The 27,411-nt window shown below is 36.0% G+C and overlaps 1 protein-coding gene across 1 annotated transcript in view; it reads right to left on the bottom strand.

Moving 5' to 3' along the window:
• The window catches only part of LOC102806314 (uncharacterized), a 78,380-nt gene that overhangs the window by 20,332 nt on the left and 30,637 nt on the right, over window positions 1–27,411 (bottom strand). The window contains exon 9 of the mRNA XM_085494636.1: window positions 15,091–15,147. Coding sequence (XP_085350762.1) covers window positions 15,091–15,147 — 57 coding nt within the window. The remainder of the gene's footprint in view (window positions 1–15,090; window positions 15,148–27,411) is intronic.

Raw genomic sequence — 27,411 nt, 5'->3', positions numbered from 1 at the left:
CACACAGTATTGTCACCTGTGTTGCTAGATATCACACAGTATTGTTTCCTGTGTTGTTAGATATCACACTGTATTGTCACCTGTGTTGCTAGATATCACACAATATTGTCACCTGTGTTGTTAGATATCACACTGTATTGTCATCTGTGTTGCTAGATATCACACAGTATTGTCGCCTGTGCTGTTAGATATCACACAGTGTTGTCACCTGTGTTGCTAGATATCACACTGTATTGTCACCAGTGTTGCTAGATATCACACTGTATTGTCACCTGTGTTGCTAGATATCACACAATATTGTCACCTGTGTTGTTAGATATCACACTGTATTGTCACCTGTGCTGTTAGATATCACACAGTATTGTCACCTGTGCTGTTAGATATCACACAGTATTGTCATCTGTGCTGTTAGATATCACACAGTATTGTCACCTGTGCTGTTAGATATCACACAGTATTGTTACCTGTGCTGTTAGATATCACACAGTATTGTCACCTGTGTTGCTAGATATCAAACAGTATTGTCATCTGTGTTGCTAGATATCAAACAGTATTGTCATGTGTGTTGCTAGGTATCACAGTGTTGTCACCTGTGTTGCTAGATATCACACAGTGTTGTCACCTGTGTTGCTAGATACCGCACAATATTGTCACCTGTGTTGTTAGATATCACACAGTATTGCCACCTGTGTTGCTAGATATCAAACAGTATTGTCATCTGTGTTGCTAGATATCAAACAGTATTGTCATATGTGTTGCTAGGTATCACAGTGTTGTCACCTGTGTTGCTAGATATCACACAGTGTTGTCACCTGTGTTGCTAGATACCGCACAATATTGTCACCTGTGTTGTTAGATATCACACTGTATTGTCACCTGTGTTGCTAGATATCACACAGTATTGTCACCTGTGTTGCTAGATATCACACAGTATTGTTTCCTGTGTTGTTAGATATCACACTGTAGTGTCACCTGTGTTGCTAGATATCGCACAATATTGTCACCTGTGTTGTTAAATATCACACAGTACTGTCACCTGTGTTGCTAGATATCACACAGTATTGCCACCTGTGTTGCTAGATATCAAACAGTATTGTCATCTGTGTTGCTAGATATCAAACAGTATTGTCATATGTGTTGCTAGATATCACACAGTATTGTCACCTGTGTTGCTAGATATCACACAGTATTGTTTCCTGTGTTGTTAGATATCACACTGTATTGTCACCTGTGTTGCTAGATATCACACAATATTGTCACCTGTGTTGTTAGATATCACACTGTATTGTCACCTGTGTTGCTAGATATCACACAGTATTGTCACGTGTGCTGTTAGATATCACACAGTGTTGTCACCTGTGTTGCTAGATATCACACTGTATTGTCACCTGTGTTGCTAGATATCACACAGTATTGTCACCTGTGTTGCTAGATATCACACAGTATTGTCACCTGTGTTGCTAGATATCACACAGTATTGTTTCCTGTGTTGTTAGATATCACCCAATACTGTCACCTGTGTTGCTAGATATCACAGAGTATTGTCACCTGTGTTGCTAGGTATCAAACAGTATTGTCACCAGTGTTGCTAGATATAACAAAGTATTGTCACCAGTGTTGCTAGATATCCTACAATATTGTCACCTGTTTTACTAGATATAACAGTATTGTCACCAGTGTTGCTAGATTCTACACAGTATTGTCACCTGTGTTGCTAGATATCACACAGTATTGTCACCTGTGTTGCTAGATATCACACAGTATTGTTTCCTGTGTTGTTAGATATCACCCAATACTGTCACCCGTGTTGCTAGATATCACACAGTATTGTCACCTGTGTTGCTAGATATCAAACAGTATTGTCATCTGTGTTGCTAGGTATCACACAGTGTTGTCACCTGTGTTGCTAGATATCACAGAGTATTGTCACCTGTGTTGCTAGATATCAAACAGTATTGTCATCTGTGTTGCTAGGTATCACACAGTATTGTCACCTGTGTTGCCAGATATCCCACATTATTGTCACCTGTGTTGCTAGATATAACAAAGTATTGTCACCAGTGTTGCTAGATATCCTACAATATTGTCACCTGTTTTACTAGATATAACACAGTATTGTCACCAGTGTTGCTAGATACTACACAGTATTGTCGCCTGTGCTGTTAGATATCACACAGTGTTGTCACCTGTGTTGCTAGATATCACACTGTATTGTCACCTGTGTTGCTAGATATCACACTGTATTGTCAGCTGTGTTGCTAGATATCACACAATATTGTCACCTGTGTTGTTAGATATCACACTGTATTGTCACCTGTGCTGTTAGATATCACACAGTATTGTCACCTGTGCTGTTAGATATCACACAGTATTGTCACCTGTGCTGTTAGATATCACACAGTATTGTCACCTGTGCTGTTAGATATCACACAGTATTGTTACCTGTGCTGTTAGATATCACACAGTATTGTCACCTGTGTTGCTAGATATCAAACAGTATTGTCATCTGTGTTGCTAGATATCAAACAGTATTGTCATATGTGTTGCTAGGTATCACAGTGTTGTCACCTGTGTTGCTAGATATCACACAGTGTTGTCACCTGTGTTGCTAGATACCGCACAATATTGTCACCTGTGTTGTTAGATATCACACAGTATTGCCACCTGTGTTGCTAGATATCAAACAGTATTGTCATCTGTGTTGCTAGATATCAAACAGTATTGTCATATGTGTTGCTAGGTATCACAGTGTTGTCACCTGTGTTGCTAGATATCACACAGTGTTGTCACCTGTGTTGCTAGATACCGCACAATATTGTCACCTGTGTTGTTAGATATCACACTGTATTGTCACCTGTGTTGCTAGATATCACACAGTATTGTCACCTGTGTTGCTAGATATCACACAGTATTGTTTCCTGTGTTGTTAGATATCACACTGTATTGTCACCTGTGTTGCTAGATATCGCACAATATTGTCACCTGTGTTGTTAAATATCACACAGTATTGTCATCTGTGTTGTTAGATATCACACAGTACTGTCACCTGTGTTGCTAGATATCACACAGTATTGCCACCTGTGTTGCTAGATATCAAACAGTATTGTCATCTGTGTTGCTAGATATCAAACAGTATTGTCATATGTGTTGCTAGATATCACACAGTATTGTCACCTGTGTTGCTAGATATCACACAGTATTGTTTCCTGTGTTGTTAGATATCACACTGTATTGTCACCTGTGTTGCTAGATATCACACAATATTGTCACCTGTGTTGTTAGATATCACACTGTATTGTCACCTGTGTTGCTAGATATCACACAGTATTGTCACCTGTGCTGTTAGATATCACACAGTGTTGTCACCTGTGTTGCTAGATATCACACTGTATTGTCACCTTTGTTGCTAGATATCACACAGTATTGTCACCTGTGTTGCTAGATATCACACAGTATTGTCACCTGTGTTGCTAGATATCACACAGTATTGTTTCCTGTGTTGTTAGATATCACCCAATACTGTCACCTGTGTTGCTAGATATCACAGAGTATTGTCACCTGTGTTGCTAGGTATCAAACAGTATTGTCACCAGTGTTGCTAGATATAACAAAGTATTGTCACCAGTGTTGCTAGATATCCTACAATATTGTCACCTGTTTTACTAGATATAACACAGTATTGTCACCAGTGTTGCTAGATACTACACAGTATTGTCACCTGTGTTGCTAGATATCACACAGTATTGTCACCTGTGTTGCTAGATATCACACAGTATTGTTTCCTGTGTTGTTAGATATCACCCAATACTGTCACCCGTGTTGCTAGATACCACACAGTATTGTCACCTGTGTTGCTAGATATCAAACAGTATTGTCATCTGTGTTGCTAGGTATCACACAGTGTTGTCACCTGTGTTGCTAGATATCACAGAGTATTGTCACCTGTGTTGCTAGATATCAAACAGTATTGTCATCTGTGTTGCTAGGTATCAAACAGTATTGTCATCTGTGTTGCTAGGTATCACACAGTATTGTCACCTGTGTTGCTAGATATCACACAGTATTGTCACCTGTGTTGCTAGATATCACCCAATACTGTCACCTGTGTTGCTAGATATCACAGAGTATTGTCACCTGTGTTGCTAGGTATCAAACAGTATTGTCACCAGTGTTGCTAGATATAACAAAGTATTGTCACCAGTGTTGCTAGATATCCTACAATATTGTCACCTGTTTTACTAGATATAACACAGTATTGTCACCAGTGTTGCTAGATACTACACAGTATTGTCATCTGTGTTGCTAGATATCACACAGTATTGTCACCTGTGTTGCTAGATATCACACAGTATTGTTTCCTGTGTTGTTAGATATCACCCAATACTGTCACCCGTGTTGCTAGATATCACACAGTATTATCACCTGTGTTGCTAGATATCAAACAGTATTGTCATCTGTGTTGCTAGGTATCACACAGTGTTGTCACCTGTGTTGCTAGATATCACAGAGTATTGTCACCTGTGTTGCTAGATATCAAACAGTATTGTCATCTGTGTTGCTAGGTATCACACAGTATTGTCACCTGTGTTGCTAGATATCGCACATTATTGTCACCTGTGTTGCTAGATATAACAAAGTATTGTCACCAGTGTTGCTAGATATCCTACAATATTGTCACCTGTTTTACTAGATATAACACAGTATTGTCACCAGTGTTGCTAGATACTACACATTATTGTCACCTGTGTTGCTAGATATCACACAGTATTGTCACCTGTGTTGCTAGATATCACACAGTATTGTCATCTGTGTTGCTAGGTATCACACAGTGTTGTCACCTGTGTTGCTAGATATCACAGAGTATTGTCACCTGTGTTGCTAGATATCAAACAGTATTGTCATCTGTGTTGCTAGGTATCACACAGTATTGTCACCTGTGTTGCTAGACATCGCACAATCTTGTCACCTGTGTTGTTAGATATCACACAGTACTGTCACCTTTGTTGCTAGATATCACACAGTATTGCCACCTGTGTTGCTAGATATCACACAGTATTGTCACCTGTGTTGCTAGATATCACACTGTATTGTCACCTGTGTTGCTAGATATCACACAATATTGTCACCTGTGTTGTTAGATATCACACTGTATTGTCACCTGTGTTGATAGATATCACACAGTATTGTCTCCTGTGCTGTTAGATATCACACAGTATTGTCACCTGTGCTGTTAGATATCACACAGTATTGTCACCTGTGCTGTTAGATATCACACAGTATTGTCACCTGTGCTGTTAGATATCACACAGTATTGTTACCTGTGCTGTTAGATATCACACAGTATTGCCACCTGTGTTGCTAGATATCAAACAGTATTGTCATCTGTGTTGCTAGATATCAAACAGTACTGTCATATGTGTTGCTTGGTATCACAGTGTTGTCACCTGTGTTGCTAGATATCACACAGTGTTGTCACCTGTGTTGCTAGATGCCGCACAATATTGTCACCTGTGTTGTTAGATATCACACTGTATTGTCACCTGTGTTGCTAGATATCACACAGTATTGTCACCTGTGTTGCTAGATATCACACAGTATTGTTTCCTGTGTTGTTAGATATCACACTGTATTTTTAACCTGTGTTGCTAGATATCACACAATATTGTCACCTGTGTTGTTAGATATCATACTGTATTGTCACCTGTGTTGCTAGATATCACACAGTATTGTCACCTGTGTTGCTAGGTATCACAGTGTTGTCACCTGTGTTGCTAGATATCACACAGTGTTGTCACCTGTGTTGCTAGATACCGCACAATATTGTCACCTGTGTTGTTAGATACCACACTGTATTGTCACCTGTGTTGCTAGATATCAAACAGTATTGTCATATGTGTTGCTAGATATCACACAGTATTGTCACCTGTGTTGCTAGATATCACACAGTATTGTTTCCTGTGTTGTTAGATATCACACTGTATTGTCACCTGTGTTGCTAGATATCACACAATATTGTCACCTGTGTTGTTAGATATCACACTGTATTGTCATCTGTGTTGCTAAATATCACACAGTATTGTCACCTGTGCTGTTAGATATCACACAGTGTTGTCACCTGTGTTGCTAGATATCACACTGTATTGTCACCTGTGTTGCTAGATATCACACAATATTGTCACCTGTGTTGTTAGATATCACACTGTATTGTCACCTGTGTTGCTAGATATCACACAGTATTGTCACCTGTGCTGTTAGATATCACACAGTATTGTCACCTGTGCTGTTAGATATCACACAGTGTTGTCACCTGTGCTGTTAGATATCACACAGTATTGTCACCTGTGCTGTTAGATATCACACAGTATTGTTACCTGTGATGTTAGATATCACACAGTATTGTCACCTGTGTTGCTAGATATCAAACAGTATTGTCATCTGTGTTGCTAGATATCACAGTATTGTCACCTGTGCTGTTAGATATCACACAGTATTGTCATCTGTGTTGCTAGATATCACAGTATTGTCACCTGTGTTGCTAGATATCACACAGTATTGTTTCCTGTGTTGTTAGATATCACACTGTATTGTCACCTGTGTTGCTAGATAACTCACAATATTGTCACCTGTGTTGTTAGATATCACACTGTATTGTCACCTGTGTTGCTAGATATCACACAGTATTGTCACCTGTGCTGTTAGATATCACACAGTGTTGTCACCTGTGTTGCTAGATATCACACTGTATTGTCACCTGTGTTGCTAGATATCACACAATATTGTCACCTGTGTTGTTAGATATCATACTGTATTGACAACTGTGTTGCTAGATATCACACAGTATTGTCACCTGTGCTGTTAGATATCACACAGTATTGTCACCTGTGCTGTTAGATATCACACAGTATTGTCACCTGTGCTGTTAGATATCACACAGTATTGTCACCTGTGCTGTTAGATATCACACAGTATTGTTACCTGTGCTGTTAGATATCACACAGTATTGCCACCTGTGTTGCTAGATATCAAACAGTATTGTCATATGTGTTGCTAGGTATCACAGTGTTGTCACCTGTGTTGCTAGATATCACACAGTGTTGTCACCTGTGTTGCTAGATACCGCACAATATTGTCACCTGTGTTGTTAGATACCACACTGTATTGTCACCTGTGTTGCTAGATATCAAACAGTATTGTCATATGTGTTGCTAGATATCACACAGTATTGTCACCTGTGTTGCTAGATATCACACAGTATTGTTTCCTGTGTTGTTAGACATCACACTGTATTGTCACCTGTGTTGCTAGATATCACACAATATTGTCACCTGTGTTGTTAGATATCACACTGTATTGTCATCTGTGTTGCTAGATATCACACAGTATTGTCACCTGTGCTGTTAGATATCACACAGTGTTGTCACCTGTGTTGCTAGATATCACACTGTATTGTCACCTGTGTTGCTAGATATCACACAATATTGTCACCTGTGCTGTTAGATATCACACAGTATTGTCACCTGTGCTGTTAGATATCACACAGTATTGTTACCTGTGCTGTTAGATATCACACAGTATTGTCACCTGTGTTGCTAGATATCAAACAGTATTGTCATCTGTGTTGCTAGATATCAATCAGTATTGTCATATGTGTTGCTAGGCATCACAGTGTTGTCACCTGTGTTGCTAGATATCACACAGTGTTGTCACCTGTGTTGCTAGATACCGCACAATATTGTCACCTGTGTTGTTAGATATCACACAGTATTGCCACCTGTGTTGCTAGATATCAAACAGTATTGCCATCTGTGTTGCTAGATATCAAACAGTATTGTCATATGTGTTGCTAGGTATCACAGTGTTGTCACCTGTGTTGCTAGATATCACACAGTGTTGTCACCTGTGTTGCTAGATACCGCACAATATTGTCACCTGTGTTGTTAGATATCACACTGTATTGTCACCTGTGTTGCTAGATATCACACAGTATTGTCACCTGTGTTGCTAGATATCACACCGTATTGTTTCCTGTGTTGTTAGATATCACACTGTATTGTCACCTGTGTTGCTAGATATCGCACAATATTGTCACCTGTGTTGTTAGATATCACACAGTATTGTCATCTGTGTTGTTAGATATCACACAGTACTGTCACCTGTGTTGCTAGTATCACACAGTATTGCCACCTGTGTTGCTAGATATCAAACAGTATTGCCATCTGTGTTGCTAGATATCAAACAGTATTGTCATATGTGTTGCTAGATATCACACAGTATTGTCACCTGTGTTGCTAGATATCACACAGTATTGTTTCCTGTGTTGTTAGATATCACACTGTATTGTCACCTGTGTTGCTAGATATCACACAATATTGTCACCTGTGTTGTTAGATATCACACTGTATTGTCACCTGTGTTGCTAGATATCACACAGTATTGTCACCTGTGCTGTTAGATATCACACAGTGTTGTCACCTGTGTTGCTAGATATCACACTGTATTGTCACCTGTGTTGCTAGATATCACACAATATTGTCACCTGTGTTGTTAGATATCACACTGTATTGTCACCTGTGTTGCTAGATATCACACAGTATTGTCACCTGTGCTGTTAGATATCACACAGTATTGTTACCTGTGCTGTTAGATATCACACAGTATTGTCACCTGTGCTGTTAGATATCACACAGTATTGTCACCTGTGCTGTTAGATATCACACAGTATTGTCACCTGTGCTGTTAGATATCACACAGTATTGTTACCTGTGCTGTTAGATATCACACAGTATTGCCACCTGTGTTGCTAGATATCAAACAGTATTGTCATCTGTGTTGCTAGATATCAAACAGTACTGTCATATGTGTTGCTTGGTATCACAGTGTTGTCACCTGTGTTGCTAGATATCACACAGTGTTGTCACCTGTGTTGCTAGATGCCGCACAATATTGTCACCTGTGTTGTTAGATATCACACTGTATTGTCACCTGTGTTGCTAGATATCACACAGTATTGTCACCTGTGTTGCTAGATATCACACAGTATTGTTTCCTGTGTTGTTAGATATCACACTGTATTTTTAACCTGTGTTGCTAGATATCACACAATATTGTCACCTGTGTTGTTAGATATCATACTGTATTGTCACCTGTGTTGCTAGATATCACACAGTATTGTCACCTGTGCTGTTAGATATCACACAGTGTTGTCACCTGTGTTGCTAGATATCACACTGTATTGTCACCTGTGTTGCTAGGTATCACAGTGTTGTCACCTGTGTTGCTAGATATCACACAGTGTTGTCACCTGTGTTGCTAGATACCGCACAATATTGTCACCTGTGTTGTTAGATACCACACTGTATTGTCACCTGTGTTGCTAGATATCAAACAGTATTGTCATATGTGTTGCTAGATATCACACAGTATTGTCACCTGTGTTGCTAGATATCACACAGTATTGTTTCCTGTGTTGTTAGATATCACACTGTATTGTCACCTGTGTTGCTAGATATCACACAATATTGTCACCTGTGTTGTTAGATATCACACTGTATTGTTACCTGTGCTGTTAGATATCACACAATATTGTCACCTGTGTTGCTAGATATCAAACAGTATTGTCATCTGTGTTGCTAGATATCACACAATATTGTCATATGTGTTGCTAGGTATCACAGTGTTGTCACCTGTGTTGCTAGATATCACACAGTGTTGTCACCTGTGTTGCTAGATACCGCACAATATTGTCACCTGTGTTGTTAGATATCACACTGTATTGTCACCTGTGTTGCTAGATATCACACAGTATTGTCACCTGTGTTGCTAGATATCACACAGTATTGTTCCCTGTGTTGTTAGATATCACACTGTATTGTCACCTATGTTGCTAGATATCGCACAATATTGTCACCTGTGTTGTTAGATATCACACAATATTGTCATATGTGTTGCTAGGTATCACAGTGTTGTCACCTGTGTTGCTAGATATCACACAGTGTTGTCACCTGTGTTGCTAGATACCGCACAATATTGTCACCTGTGTTGTTAGATATCACACTGTATTGTCACCTGTGTTGCTAGATATCACACAGTATTGTCACCTGTGTTGCTAGATATCACACAGTATTGTTTCCTGTGTTGTTAGATATCACACTGTATTGTCACCTGTGTTGCTAGATATCGCACAATATTGTCACCTGTGTTGTTAGATATCACACAGTATTGTCATCTGTGTTGTTAGATATCACACAGTACTGTCACCTGTATTGCTAGATATCACACAGTATTGCCACCTGTGTTGCCAGATATCACACTGTATTGTCACCTGTGTTGCTAGATATCACACAGTATTGTCACCTGTGTTGCTAGATATCACACAGTATTGTTTCCTGTGTTGTTAGATATCACACTGTATTGTCACCTGTGTTGCTAGATATCACACAATATTGTCACCTGTGTTGTTAGATATCACACTGTATTGTCACCTGTGTTGCTAGATATCACACAGTATTGTCACCTGTGTTGCTAGATATCACACAGTATTGTTTCCTGTGTTGTTAGATATCACATTGTATTGTCACCTGTGTTGCTAGATATCACACAATATTGCCACCTGTGTTGTTAGATAACACACTGTATTGTCACCTGTGTTGCTAGATATCACACAGTATTGTCACCTGTGCTGTTAGATATCACACAGTGTTGTCACCTGTGTTGCTAGATACCGCACAATATTGTCACCTGTGTTGTTAGATATCACACTGTATTGTCACCTGTGTTGCTAGATATCACACAGTATTGTCACCTGTGTTGCTAGATATCACACAGTATTGTTTCCTGTGTTGTTAGATATCACACTGTATTGTCACCTGTGTTGCTAGATATCACACAATATTGTCACCTGTGTTGTTAGATATCACACTGTATTGTCACCTGTGTTGCTAGATATCACACAGTATTGTCACCTGTGCTGTTAGATATCGCACAGTGTTGTCACCTGTGTTGCTATATATCACACAGTATTGTCACCTGTGTTGCTAGATATCACACAATATTGTCACCTGTGTTGTTAGATATCACACTGTATTGTCACCTGTGTTGCTAGATATCACACAGTATTGTCACCTGTGCTGTTAGATATCACACAGTATTGTCACCTGTGCTGTTGGATACCACACAGTATTGTCACCTGTGTTGCTAGATATCACACAGTTTTGTCACCTATGTTGCTAGATATCGCACAATATTGTCACCTGTGTTGTTAGATATCACACAATATTGTCATATGTGTTGCTAGGTATCACAGTGTTGTCACCTGTGTTGCTAGATATCACACAGTGTTGTCACCTGTGTTGCTAGATACCGCACAATATTGTCACCTGTGTTGTTAGATATCACACTGTATTGTCACCTGTGTTGCTAGATATCACACAGTATTGTCACCTGTGTTGCTAGATATCACACAGTATTGTTTCCTGTGTTGTTAGATATCACACTGTATTGTCACCTGTGTTGCTAGATATCGCACAATATTGTCACCTGTGTTGTTAGATATCACACAGTATTGTCATCTGTGTTGTTAGATATCACACAGTACTGTCACCTGTATTGCTAGATATCACACAGTATTGCCACCTGTGTTGCCAGATATCACACTGTATTGTCACCTGTGTTGCTAGATATCACACAGTATTGTCACCTGTGTTGCTAGATATCACACAGTATTGTTTCCTGTGTTGTTAGATATCACACTGTATTGTCACCTGTGTTGCTAGATATCACACAATATTGTCACCTGTGTTGTTAGATATCACACTGTATTGTCACCTGTGTTGCTAGATATCACACAGTATTGTCACCTGTGTTGCTAGATATCACACAGTATTGTTTCCTGTGTTGTTAGATATCACATTGTATTGTCACCTGTGTTGCTAGATATCACACAATATTGCCACCTGTGTTGTTAGATAACACACTGTATTGTCACCTGTGTTGCTAGATATCACACAGTATTGTCACCTGTGCTGTTAGATATCACACAGTGTTGTCACCTGTGTTGCTAGATACCGCACAATATTGTCACCTGTGTTGTTAGATATCACACTGTATTGTCACCTGTGTTGCTAGATATCACACAGTATTGTCACCTGTGTTGCTAGATATCACACAGTATTGTTTCCTGTGTTGTTAGATATCACACTGTATTGTCACCTGTGTTGCTAGATATCACACAATATTGTCACCTGTGTTGTTAGATATCACACTGTATTGTCACCTGTGTTGCTAGATATCACACAGTATTGTCACCTGTGCTGTTAGATATCGCACAGTGTTGTCACCTGTGTTGCTATATATCACACAGTATTGTCACCTGTGTTGCTAGATATCACACAATATTGTCACCTGTGTTGTTAGATATCACACTGTATTGTCACCTGTGTTGCTAGATATCACACAGTATTGTCACCTGTGCTGTTAGATATCACACAGTATTGTCACCTGTGCTGTTGGATACCACACAGTATTGTCACCTGTGTTGCTAGATATCACACAGTATTGTCACCTGTGTTGCTAGATATCACACAATATTGTTTCCTGTTTTGTTAGATATCACACTGTATTGTCACCTGTGTTGCTAGATATCACACAATATTGTCACCTGTGTTGCTAGATATCACACTGTATTGTCACCTGTGTTGCTAGATATCACACAATATTGTCACCTGTGTTGTTAGATATCACACTGTATTGTCACCTGTGTTGCTAGATATCACACAGTATTGTCACCTGTGTTGCTAGATATCACACAGTATTGTTTCCTGTGTTGTTAGATATCACATTGTATTGTCACCTGTGTTGCTAGATATCACACAATATTGTCACCTGTGTTGTTAGATATCACACTGTATTGTCACCTGTGTTGCTAGATATCACACAGTATTGTCACCTGTGCTGTTAGATATCACACAGTGTTGTCACCTGTGTTGCTAGATACCGCACAATATTGTCACCTGTGTTGTTAGATATCACACTGTATTGTCACCTGTGTTGCTAGATATCACACAGTATTGTCACCTGTGTTGCTAGATATCACACATTATTGTTTCCTGTGTTGTTAGATATCACACTGTATTGTCACCTGTGTTGCTAGATATCACACAATATTGTCACCTGTGTTGTTAGATATCACACTGTATTGTCACCTGTGTTGCTAGATATCACACAGTATTGTCACCTGTGCTGTTAGATATCGCACAGTGTTGTCACCTGTGTTGCTAGATATCACACAGTATTGTCACCTGTGTTGCTAGATATCACACAATATTGTCACCTGTGTTGTTAGATATCACACTGTATTGTCACCTGTGTTGCTAGATATCACACAGTATTGTCACCTGTGCTGTTAGATATCACACAGTATTGTCACCTGTGCTGTTGGATACCACACAGTATTGTCACCTGTGTTGCTAGATATCACACAGTATTGTCACCTGTGTTGCTAGATATCACACAATATTGTTTCCTGTTTTGTTAGATATCACACTGTATTGTCACCTGTGTTGCTAGATATCACACAATATTGTCACCTGTGTTGCTTGATATCACACTGTATTGTCACCTGTGTTGCTAGATATCACACAATATTGTCACCTGTGTTGTTAGATATCACACTGTATTGTCACCTGTGTTGCTAGATATCACACAGTATTGTCACCTGTGTTGCTAGATATCACACAGTATTGTTTCCTGTGTTGTTAGATATCACATTGTATTGTCACCTGTGTTGCTAGATATCACACAATATTGTCACCTGTGTTGTTAGATATCACACTGTATTGTCACCTGTGTTGCTAGATATCACACAGTATTGTCACCTGTGCTGTTAGATATCACACAGTGTTGTCACCTGTGTTGCTAGATACCGCACAATATTGTCACCTGTGTTGTTAGATATCACACTGTATTGTCACCTGTGTTGCTAGATATCACACAGTATTGTCACCTGTGTTGCTAGATATCACACAGTATTGTTTCCTGTGTTGTTAGATATCACACTGTATTGTCACCTGTGTTGCTAGATATCACACAATATTGTCACCTGTGTTGTTAGATATCACACTGTATTGTCACCTGTGTTGCTAGATATCACACAGTATTGTCACCTGTGCTGTTAGATATCGCACAGTGTTGTCACCTGTGTTGCTTGATATCACACAGTATTGTCACCTGTGTTGCTAGATATCACACAATATTGTCACCTGTGTTGTTAGATATCACACTGTATTGTCACCTGTGTTGCTAGATATCACACAGTATTGTCACCTGTGCTGTTAGATATCACACAGTATTGTCACCTGTGCTGTTGGATACCACACAGTATTGTCACCTGTGTTGCTAGATATCACAGTATTGTCACCTGTGTTGCTAGATATCACACAATATTGTTTCCTGTTTTGTTAGATATCACACTGTATTGTCACCTGTGTTGCTAGATATCACACAATATTGTCACCTGTGTTGCTAGATATCACACTGTATTGTCACCTGTGTTGCTAGATATCACACAATATTGTCACCTGTGTTGTTAGATATCACACTGTATTGTCACCTGTGTTGCTAGATATCACACAGTATTGTCACCTGTGCTGTTAGATATGACACAGTATTGTCACCTGTGCTGTTAGATATCACACAGTATTGTCACCTGTGCTGTTAGATATCACACAGTATTGTCACCTGTGCTGTTAGATATCACACAGTATTGTCACCTGTGCTGTTAGATATCACACCGTATTGTCACCTGTGTTGCTAGATATCACACAGTACTGTCACCTGTGTTGCTAAATATCACATTATTGTCACCTTTGTTGCGAGATATCACAGTTTTGTCACCTATGTTGCCTCAATGTCATATGGGTTTGTCACTAGTGTTGCTATAGTGTCACTCAGTGTTGTCACCAGTGTTGTTGCTAGTGTCATACAGTGTTGTCACATGGGTCTGTTTTGTTAGTTATTTCAAATCAATAAAACAGAGGAATGATTTGGGCACTGTGTTGCATAGCTATGCAAGAATTATTAAGCTGACATTCATACCTAATGGTGGCGTAACTGTGCAGGATTTTTCAAACACTTCTTCTAAAGATCTTGTATCTGTATGTACAAAATAAAGTATGAATACAAAGTAACAATTGATTGCAGAAGTTCATTTTTAATTCATATACATCTCTATTCTATATACTATTATATATACATCTACAATAAATAGTGTGACTATATACTATTATATATACATCTACAATAAATAGTGTGACTATATACTATTATATATACATCTACAATAAATAGTGTGACTATATACTATTATATATACATCTACAATAAATAGTGTGACTATATACTATTATATATACATCTACAATAAATAGTGTGACTATATACTATTATATATACATCTGCAATAAATAGTGTGACTATATACTATTATATATACATCTACAATAAATAGTGTGACTATATACTATTATATATACATCTACAATAAATAGTGTGACTATATACTTTTTTGAATGGCAGAATATTATGTGAATCAGAAAGTGCAGGTCATAACTGCACGGAGTGGGGATCATAGTGAGACGGGAATTATTTTCTGTCTTGTTCCTCTGAATATATTGAACAGTAAGTATTGAACTGAAAATTGCTAGATCAACAGGTCAAATGGGGAATAACACTGGAAGGTTTGACAGACCCCATAGCAAGCAGTTGTTGTGGTCCCCTCTGGTGATGACATGCCCACCCCTACTGGAATAAAATGAAACATTTAAGTGTTACTTAATTGGTGAATATTGATAATTGGTTGAATTTCCTATGAATATGCGATCTAATTACCTGTACTATCTTGGATAGTCCGATAATGGTTCTTGCTTGACTAAGGAAAAACATGTCACAACGGTCTGACTCAAATGAACTGATTGACCTGGACCAGTCTGGTCATTGGGTCCTTATATAGGAGACTAGTTACCCTGGCTTTTGAGATTCATTATAAACTCACTATCACTATTATTAATTATACATTATTACCCTTATAATTTTGTAGTGCTGTGAGAAAACTACAAGAGTTATGATATCTCCAGGAAATTGCACAGAATTGATTGGTTAATCCTCTTTCTCCTAAGTTCAGTGGACTATGGTGACTTTGCCAGCCCCTCTGACACACGTTTCATCCCAATTTGAACTCACTATGGCTCCCGCCAATCTATTAGTGAGAAATTAGTATTTGAACACCCCAGGGGAAAAGTAAACAACATTAAAATTATTTTCACCGTCATCATAATTTTGGTTTTAGTGGGTTTGACTCAACTTTATTCGGCAATTCTTCTGATTGCTTAAACTAAAAGTAATTTGTTAACATTTCATAATTATAGTTGAAATTTAAAAAAATTGTGAATTTGAGATAACTTATGTCCTCCAAATAAATTAATATTTTACTGGAAGGGGTATGCAGTGCATTTTTGTTCATATTATATTTAGGATACACAGGATATGCAAACATCACCTAGGTAACTTATGTCCTCCAAATAAATTAATATTTTACTGGAAGGGGTATGCAGTGCATTTTTGTTCATATTATATTTAGGATACACAGCATATGTAAACATCACCTAGGTAACTTATGTCCTCCTAATAAATTAATATTTTACTGGAAGGGGTATGCAGTGCATTTTTGTTCATATTATATTTAGGATACACAGGATATGCAAACATCACCTAGGTAACTTATGTCCTCCAAATAAATTAATATTTTACTGGAAGGGGTATGCAGTGCATTTTTGTTCATATTATATTTAGGATACACAGCATATGCAAACATCACCTAGGTAACTTATGTCCTCCTAATAAATTAATATTTTACTGGAAGGGGTATGCAGTGCATTATTGTTCATATTATATTTAGGATACACAGCATATGTAAACATCACCTAGGTAACTTATGTCCTCCTAATAAATTAATATTTTACTGGAAGGGGTATGAAGTGCATTTTTGTTCATGTTATATTTAGGATACACAGCATATGCAAACATCACCTAGGTAACTTATGTCCTCCAAATAAATTAATATTTTACTGGAAGGGGTATGCAGTGCATTTTTGTTCATATTATATTTAGGATACACAGCATATGCAAACATCACCTAGGTAACTTATGTCCTCCTAATAAATTAATATTTTACTGGAAGGGGTATGAAGTGCATTTTTGTTCATGTTATATTTAGGATACACAGCATATGCAAACATCACCTAGGTAACTTATGTCCTCCTAATAAATTAATATTTTACTGGAAGGGGTATGCAGTGCATTTTTGTTCATATTATATTTAGGATACACAGCATATGTAAACATCACCTAGGTAACTTATGTCCTCCTAATAAATTAATATTTTACTGGAAGGGGTATGCAGTGCATTTTTGTTCATGTTATATTTAGGATACACAGCATATGCAAACATCACCTAGGTAACTTATGTCCTCCTAATAAATTAATATTTTACTGGAAGGGGTATGAAGTGCATTTTTGTTCATATTATATTTAGGATACACAGCATATGCAAACATCACCTAGGTAACTTATGTCCTCCTAATAAATTAATATTTTACTGGAAGGGGTATGCAGTGCATTTTTGTTCATATTATATTTAGGATACACAGCATATGCAAACATCACCTAGGTAACTTATGTCCTCCTAATAAATTAATATTTTACTGGAAGGGGTATGCAGTGCATTTTTGTTCATATTATATTTAGGATACACAGCATATGCAAACATCACCTAGGTAACTTATGTCCTCCAAATAAATTAATATTTTACTGGAAGGGGTATGCAGTGCATTTTTGTTCATATTATATTTAGGATACACAGCATATGCAAACATCACCTAGGTAACTTATGTCCTCCTAATAAATTAATATTTTACTGGAAGGGGTATGAAGTGCATTTTTGTTCATATTATATTTAGGATACACAGCATATGCAAACATCACCTAGGTAACTTATGTCCTCCAAATAAATTAATATTTTACTGGAAGGGGTATGCAGTGCATTTTTGTTCATATTATATTTAGGATACACAGCATATGCAAACATCACCTAGGTAACTTATGTCCTCCTAATAAATTAATATTTTACTGGAAGGGGTATGCAGTGCATTTTTGTTCATATTATATTTAGGATACACAGCATATGCAAACATCACCTAGGTAACTTATGTCCTCCAAATAAATTAATATTTTACTGGAAGGGGTATGCAGTGCATTTTTGTTCATATTATATTTAGGATACACAGCATATGCAAACATCACCTAGGTAACTTATGTCCTCCAAATAAATTAATATTTTACTGGAAGGGGTATGCAGTGCATTTTTGTTCATATTATATTTAGGATACACAGCATATGCAAACATCACCTAGGTAACTTATGTCCTCCTAATAAATTAATATTTTACTGGAAGGGGTATGAAGTGCATTTTTGTTCATATTATATTTAGGATACACAGCATATGCAAACATCACCTAGGTAACTTATGTCCTCCAAATAAATTAATATTTTACTGGAAGGGGTATGCAGTGCATTTTTGTTCATATTATATTTAGGATACACAGCATATGCAAACATCACCTAGGTAACTTATGTTCTCCTAATAAATTAATATTTTACTGGAAGGGGTATGCAGTGCATTTTTGTTCATGTTATATTTAGGATACACAGCATATGCAAACATCACCTAGGTAACTTATGTCCTCCTAATAAATTAATATTTTACTGGAAGGGGTATGCAGTGCATTTTTGTTCATATTATATTTAGGATACACAGCATATGCAAACATCACCTAGGTAACTTATGTCCTCCTAATAAATTAATATTTTACTGGAAGGGGTATGCAGTGCATTTTTGTTCATATTATATTTAGGATACACAGCATATGCAAACATCACCTAGGTAACTTATGTCCTCCTAATAAATTAATATTTTACTGGAAGGGGTATGAAGTGCATTTTTGTTCATATTATATTTAGGATACACAGCATATGCAAACATCACCTAGGTAACTTATGTCCTCCTAATAAATTAATATTTTACTGGAAGGGGTATGAAGTGCATTTTTGTTCATATTATATTTAGGATACACAGCATATGTAAACATCACCTAGGTAACTTATGTCCTCCTAATAAATTAATATTTTACTGGAAGGGGTATGCAGTGCATTTTTGTTCATATTATATTTAGGATACACAGCATATGTAAACATCACCTAGGTAACTTATGTCCTCCTAATAAATTAATATTTTACTGGAAGGGGTATGCAGTGCATTTTTGTTCATATTATATTTAGGATACACAGCATATGCAAACATCACCTAGGTAACTTATGTCCTCCTAATAAATTAATATTTTACTGGAAGGGGTATGAAGTGCATTTTTGTTCATATTATATTTAGGATACACAGCATATGCAAACATCACCTAGGTAACTTATGTCCTCCAAATAAATTAATATTTTACTGGAAGGGGTATGCAGTGCATTTTTGTTCATATTATATTTAGGATACACAGCATATGCAAACATCACCTAGGTAACTTATGTCCTCCTAATAAATTAATATTTTACTGGAAGGGGTATGAAGTGCATTTTTGTTCATATTATATTTAGGATACACAGCATATGCAAACATCACCTAGGTAACTTATGTCCTCCTAATAAATTAATATTTTACTGGAAGGGGTATGCAGTGCATTTTTGTTCATATTATATTTAGGATACACAGCATATGCAAACATCACCTAGGTAACTTATGTCCTCCTAATAAATTAATATTTTACTGGAAGGGGTATGAAGTGCATTTTTGTTCATATTATATTTAGGATACACAGCATATGTAAACATCACCTAGGTAACTTATGTCCTCCAAATAAATTAATATTTTACTGGAAGGGGTATGCAGTGCATTTTTGTTCATATTATATTTAGGATACACAGCATATGCAAACATCACCTAGGTAACTTATGTCCTCCTAATAAATTAATATTTTACTGGAAGGGGTATGCAGTGCATTTTTGTTCATATTATATTTAGGATACACAGCATATGCAAACATCACCTAGGTAACTTATGTCCTCCTAATAAATTAATATTTTACTGGAAGGGGTATGAAGTGCATTTTTGTTCATATTATATTTAGGATACACAGCATATGTAAACATCACCTAGGTAACTTATGTCCTCCAAATAAATTAATATTTTACTGGAAGGGGTATGCAGTGCATTTTTGTTCATATTATATTTAGGATACACAGCATATGCAAACATCACCTAGGTAACTTATGTCCTCCTAATAAATTAATATTTTACTGGAAGGGGTATGAAGTGCATTTTTGTTCATATTATATTTAGGATACACAGCATATGCAAACATCACCTAGGTAACTTATGTCCTCCAAATAAATTAATATTTTACTGGAAGGGGTATGCAGTGCATTTTTGTTCATATTATATTTAGGATACACAGCATATGCAAACATCACCTAGGTAACTTATGTCCTCCTAATAAATTAATATTTTACTGGAAGGGGTATGAAGTGCATTTTTGTTCATATTATATTTAGGATACACAGCATATGCAAACATCACCTAGGTAACTTATGTCCTCCTAATAAATTAATATTTTACTGGAAGGGGTATGCAGTGCATTTTTGTTCATATTATATTTAGGATACACAGCATATGTAAACATCACCTAGGTAACTTATGTCCTCCAAATAAATTAATATTTTACTGGAAGGGGTATGAAGTGCATTTTTGTTCATATTATATTTAGGATACACAGCATATGCAAACATCACCTAGGTAACTTATGTCCTCCAAATAAAATAATATTTTACTGAAAGGGGTATGCAGTGCATTTTTGTTCATATTATATTTAGGATACACAGCATATGCAAACATCACCTAGGTAACTTATGTCCTCCTAATAAATTAATATTTTACTGGAAGGGGTATGCAGTGCATTTTTGTTCATGTTATATTTAGGATACACAGCATATGCAAACATCACCTAGGTAACTTATGTCCTCCTAATAAATTAATATTTTACTGGAAGGGGTATGCAGTGCATTTTTGTTCATATTATATTTAGGATACACAGCATATGCAAACATCACCTAGGTAACTTATGTCCTCCTAATAAATTAATATTTTACTGGAAGGGGTATGCAGTGCATTTTTGTTCATATTATATTTAGGATACACAGCATATGTAAACATCACCTAGGTAACTTATGTCCTCCTAATAAATTAATATTTTACTGGAAGGGGTATGCAGTGCATTTTTGTTCATATTATATTTAGGATACACAGCATATGTAAACATCACCTAGGTAACTTATGTCCTCCTAATAAATTAATATTTTACTGGAAGGGGTATGCAGTGCATTTTTGTTCATATTATATTTAGGATACACAGCATATGCAAACATCACCTAGGTAACTTATGTCCTCCTAATAAATTAATATTTTACTGGAAGGGGTATGCAGTGCATTTTTGTTCATATTATATTTAGGATACACAGCATATGCAAACATCACCTAGGTAACTTATGTCCTCCTAATAAATTAATATTTTACTGGAAGGGGTATGCAGTGCATTTTTGTTCATATTATATTTAGGATACACAGCATATGCAAACATCACCTAGGTAACTTATGTCCTCCAAATAAATTAATATTTTACTGGAAGGGGTATGCAGAGCATTTTTGTTCATATTATATTTAGGATACACAGCATATGCAAACATCACCTAGGTAACTTATGTCCTAATAAATTAATATTTTACTGGAAGGGGTATGCAGAGCATTTTTGTTCATATTATATTTAGGATACACAGCATATGCAAACATCACCTAGGTAACTTATGTCCTCCTAATAAATTAATATTTTACTGGAAGGGGTATGCAGTGCATTTTTGTTCATATTATATTTAGGATACACAGCATATGCAAACATCACCTAGGTAACTTATGTCCTCCTAATAAATTAATATTTTACTGGAAGGGGTATGAAGTGCATTTTTGTTCATATTATATTTAGGATACACAGCATATGCAAACATCACCTAGGTAACTTATGTCCTCCTAATAAATTAATATTTTACTGGAAGGGGTATGCAGTGCATTTTTGTTCATATTATATTTAGGATACACAGCATATGTAAACATCACCTAGGTAACTTATGTCCTCCTAATAAATTAATATTTTACTGGAAGGGGTATGCAGAGCATTTTTGTTCATATTATATTTAGGATACACAGCATATGTAAACATCACCTAGGTAACTTATGTCCTCCTAATAAATTAATATTTTACTGGAAGGGGTATGCAGAGCATTTTTGTTCATATTATATTTAGGATACACAGGATATGCAAACATCACCTAGGTAACTTATGTCCTCCTAATAAATTAATATTTTACTGGAAGGGGTATGAAGTGCATTTTTGTTCATATTATATTTAGGATACACAGCATATGCAAACATCACCTAGGTAACTTATGTCCTCCTAATAAATTAATATTTTACTGGAAGGGGTATGAAGTGCATTTTTGTTCATATTATATTTAGGATACACAGCATATGCAAACATCACCTAGGTAACTTATGTCCTCCTAATAAATTAATATTTTACTGGAAGGGGTATGCAGTGCATTTTTGTTCATATTATATTTAGGATACACAGCATATGCAAACATCACCTAGGTAACTTATGTCCTCCTAATAAATTAATATTTTACTGGAAGGGGTATGCAGTGCATTTTTGTTCATATTATATTTAGGATACACAGCATATGCAAACATCACCTAGGTAACTTATGTCCTCCTAATAAATTAATATTTTACTGGAAGGGGTATGAAGTGCATTTTTGTTCATATTATATTTAGGATACACAGCATATGCAAACATCACCTAGGTAACTTATGTCCTCCTAATAAATTAATATTTTACTGGAAGGGGTATGCAGTGCATTTTTGTTCATATTATATTTAGGATACACAGCATATGCAAACATCACCTAGGTAACTTATGTCCTCCAAATAAATTAATATTTTACTGGAAGGGGTATGCAGAGCATTTTTGTTCATATTATATTTAGGATACACAGCATATGCAAACATCACCTAGGTAACTTATGTCCTAATAAATTAATATTTTACTGGAAGGGGTATGCAGAGCATTTTTGTTCATATTATATTTAGGATACACAGCATATGCAAACATCACCTAGGTAACTTATGTCCTCCTAATAAATTAATATTTTACTGGAAGGGGTATGCAGTGCATTTTTGTTCATATTATATTTAGGATACACAGCATATGCAAACATCACCTAGGTAACTTATGTCCTCCTAATAAATTAATATTTTACTGGAAGGGGTATGAAGTGCATTTTTGTTCATATTATATTTAGGATACACAGCATATGCAAACATCACCTAGGTAACTTATGTCCTCCTAATAAATTAATATTTTACTGGAAGGGGTATGCAGTGCATTTTTGTTCATATTATATTTAGGATACACAGCATATGTAAACATCACCTAGGTAACTTATGTCCTCCTAATAAATTAATATTTTACTGGAAGGGGTATGCAGAGCATTTTTGTTCATATTATATTTAGGATACACAGCATATGTAAACATCACCTAGGTAACTTATGTCCTCCTAATAAATTAATATTTTACTGGAAGGGGTATGCAGAGCATTTTTGTTCATATTATATTTAGGATACACAGGATATGCAAACATCACCTAGGTAACTTATGTCCTCCTAATAAATTAATATTTTACTGGAAGGGGTATGAAGTGCATTTTTGTTCATATTATATTTAGGATACACAGCATATGCAAACATCACCTAGGTAACTTATGTCCTCCTAATAAATTAATATTTTACTGGAAGGGGTATGAAGTGCATTTTTGTTCATATTATATTTAGGATACACAGCATATGCAAACATCACCTAGGTAACTTATGTCCTCCTAATAAATTAATATTTTACTGGAAGGGGTATGCAGTGCATTTTTGTTCATATTATATTTAGGATACACAGCATATGCAAACATCACCTAGGTAACTTATGTCCTCCAAATAAATTAATATTTTACTGGAAGGGGTATGCAGTGCATTTTTGTTCATATTATATTTAGGATACACAGCATATGCAAACATCACCTAGGTAACTTATGTCCTCCTAATAAATTAATATTTTACTGGAAGGGGTATGCAGTGCATTTTGTTCATATTATATTTAGGATACACAGCATATGTAAACATCACCTAGGTAACTTATGTCCTCCTAATAAATTAATATTTTACTGGAAGGGGTATGCAGTGCATTTTTGTTCATATTATATTTAGGATACACAGCATATGCAAACATCACCTAGGTAACTTATGTCCTCCTAATAAATTAATATTTTACTGGAAGGGGTATGCAGTGCATTTTTGTTCATATTATATTTAGGATACACAGCATATGTAAACATCACCTAGGTAACTTAGATTAAGCATAACAATACATATTTTTTGTGTTCTATTGCAAGTAGTCATCACAAGTAGATTCATGTTACCTCAATGAATACAGTAATCAAGTTGTCAGACATGCTCCAAACCCTCACATAAAACATTGTGTTCTATGCACATTTGATATGATGACCACCATGTGTAAGACTGCTCTTTAAATGACAAAACAGTGTGCCCTCATGCAGTAAAATTCAGTTGCCTTTGTTTTTATATATACTCAGTCCATCTAAGAAATACAAAAGTCAACTGCAATCATTATTTTCATAATTCTGATGATATAAATTTAATAAAACTTATGTATATACATACTGTGAAGATAAATTTATCAATATGTATTCATGATCTAACTAAAATTAGAAAAAAACTTAATTCTATTCAGACTATTCATATTTGTGACTTATTTAAAGTGGTACGATTCAGTCAAGGTCATAATTTTGTTGTCAACTCACAGCAAAGTAAGAATTAGATAAAATTAAGAAATATTTAGTATCTTTTATCAATAAAAAGAAAAAATGTAACCTTCAATCAAATTCAATAGAATTGTTTTTAATATCCATGTTGTAATTGATCTCACATCACAAAATAATCAAAAATTTAGAATTTAGACAAGTCTTTAAAAAGGATATAATCAATCTAAGTGCATTTTTTTACATTCTGAAATCAGACCAAGGCACAAACAACCCCCACCCACCACCACCTAACCCTAATCATACAATAACATAACATAAAGATTTAGATAAAATTAATATTTAGTATCTTCCATCAATAAAACAAAATGTAACCTTTTAGAATTTAAACAAATAGATATAACAAATGATCTAAGTGTATATTTTACATTCTGAAATCGAACCAAGTCAAATGAGGTCATATGACCATATATGCCTTCATTATAGTCCAATGCCTTCATTATAGTGTTGGTTTTAAGTTTATATCTAGAAAAGTGCTTGAGAGATGAAAGTTATACATATTAATTAGGTAACATGACACGCCCACACCATCCCAACTCCATCACCCTTATTATTGTTAATTACTATTTGTTCCTAGAATGAACTTTTTATTTAAAACACACATTTCGAGTAGCATTTCTCTACATACTGGGGACCCTCCCCATTAATAATAGGCACATGCAAAGAATGAACAAATTTGGTTCAAAAGGTTCTGAAAGACGACCTCGAAAGAATGGATGGATCGATGGATGAACAGAAACTGAATTAGAATATCCTTGTTTTGACCATCACAAAATGAACAAATCTGACAGAGGTTCACCCATGTATTAAACCAATTGAGAATGACATTTTCAAGTAGAAATCAAAAATGCAATTATTGACAGACAATCACCTATATAAACAGCTCCACCTTACCAATGACAGCAAAGCTAAAAATTGAGAATTGAAGATCTTACCATAAAATGAAAAAAAACTCCACCCAAGGTACAAGGCTGGTAGTTTTCAAAGAAGTCAAAAATAGCTTTTTTACCGAAAATGACAAAAATACATGCCATAAATAGAGAATTGAAGATATCATCATGAAATGAAAAAGATTTGACATGGGTCAACCCAATGCATGTGCACTATCAATATCAGCATTGTTCAACCACACACTCACCAAGTTATGGAATTCCCAAAGGCATTCTGGTACTGCAATGTGGAAGGGATTATTTTAGAATTTTAAACTGAATACGGAATGAAGTATTTACCATGTAAAGTGTTTACGCATGGTTAACATGGACTATTCATTCACAACATATTCACAGGAGTCAATATCCATAGTGTTTACGCATGGTTACAATGGCCTATTCATTCACAACATATTCACAGGAGTCAATATCCATAGTGTTTACGCATGGTTACCATGGTCTATTCATTCACAACATATTCACAGGTGTCAATACCCATAGTGTTTACGCATGATTACCATGGTCTAGTTATTCACAACATATTCACAGGAGTCAATATGCATAGTGTTTACGCATGTTACCATGGCCTATTCATTCACAACATATTCACAGGAGTCAATATCCAGTGTTTACGCATGGTTACCATGGTCTAGTCACTCACAACATATTCACAGGAGTCAATATCCATAGTGTTTATGCATGGCTACCATGGTCTATTCATTCACAACATATTCAGAGGAGTCAATATCCATAGTGTTTACGCATGGTTACCATGGTCTATTCATTCACAACATATTCAGAGGAGTCAATATCCATAGTGTTTACGCATGGTTACCATGGTCTAGTCATTCACAACATATTCACAGGAGTCAATATCCATAGTGTTTATGCATGGCTACCATGGTCTATTCATTCACAACATATTCAGAGGAGTCAATATCCATAGTGTTTACGCATGGTTACCATGGTCTATTCATTCACAACATATTCACAGGAGTCAATACCCATAGTGTTTACGCATGGTTACCATGGTCTATTCATTCACAACATATTCACAGGAGTCAATATCCATAGTGTTTACGCATGGTTACCATGGTCTATTCATTCACAACATATTCACAGGAGTCAATATCCATAGTGTTTACGCATGGTTACCATGGTCTATTCATTCACAACATATTCACAGGAGTCAATATCCATAGTGTTTATGCATGGTTACCAAGGTCTAGTCATTCACAACATATTCACAGGAGTCAATATCCATAGTGTTTACGCATGATTACCATGGTCTATTCATTCACAACATATTCACAGGAGTCAATATCCATAGTGTTTATGCATGGTTACCATGGTCTAGTCATTCACAACATATTCACAGGAGTC

Source organism: Saccoglossus kowalevskii, chromosome 20 (genome assembly GCF_978046115.1).
Source record: "Saccoglossus kowalevskii chromosome 20, keSacKowa6.1, whole genome shotgun sequence".
NCBI classification, from domain to species: domain Eukaryota; kingdom Metazoa; phylum Hemichordata; class Enteropneusta; family Harrimaniidae; genus Saccoglossus; species Saccoglossus kowalevskii.
This window is presented reverse-complemented; position numbering and strand designations above follow the sequence as displayed.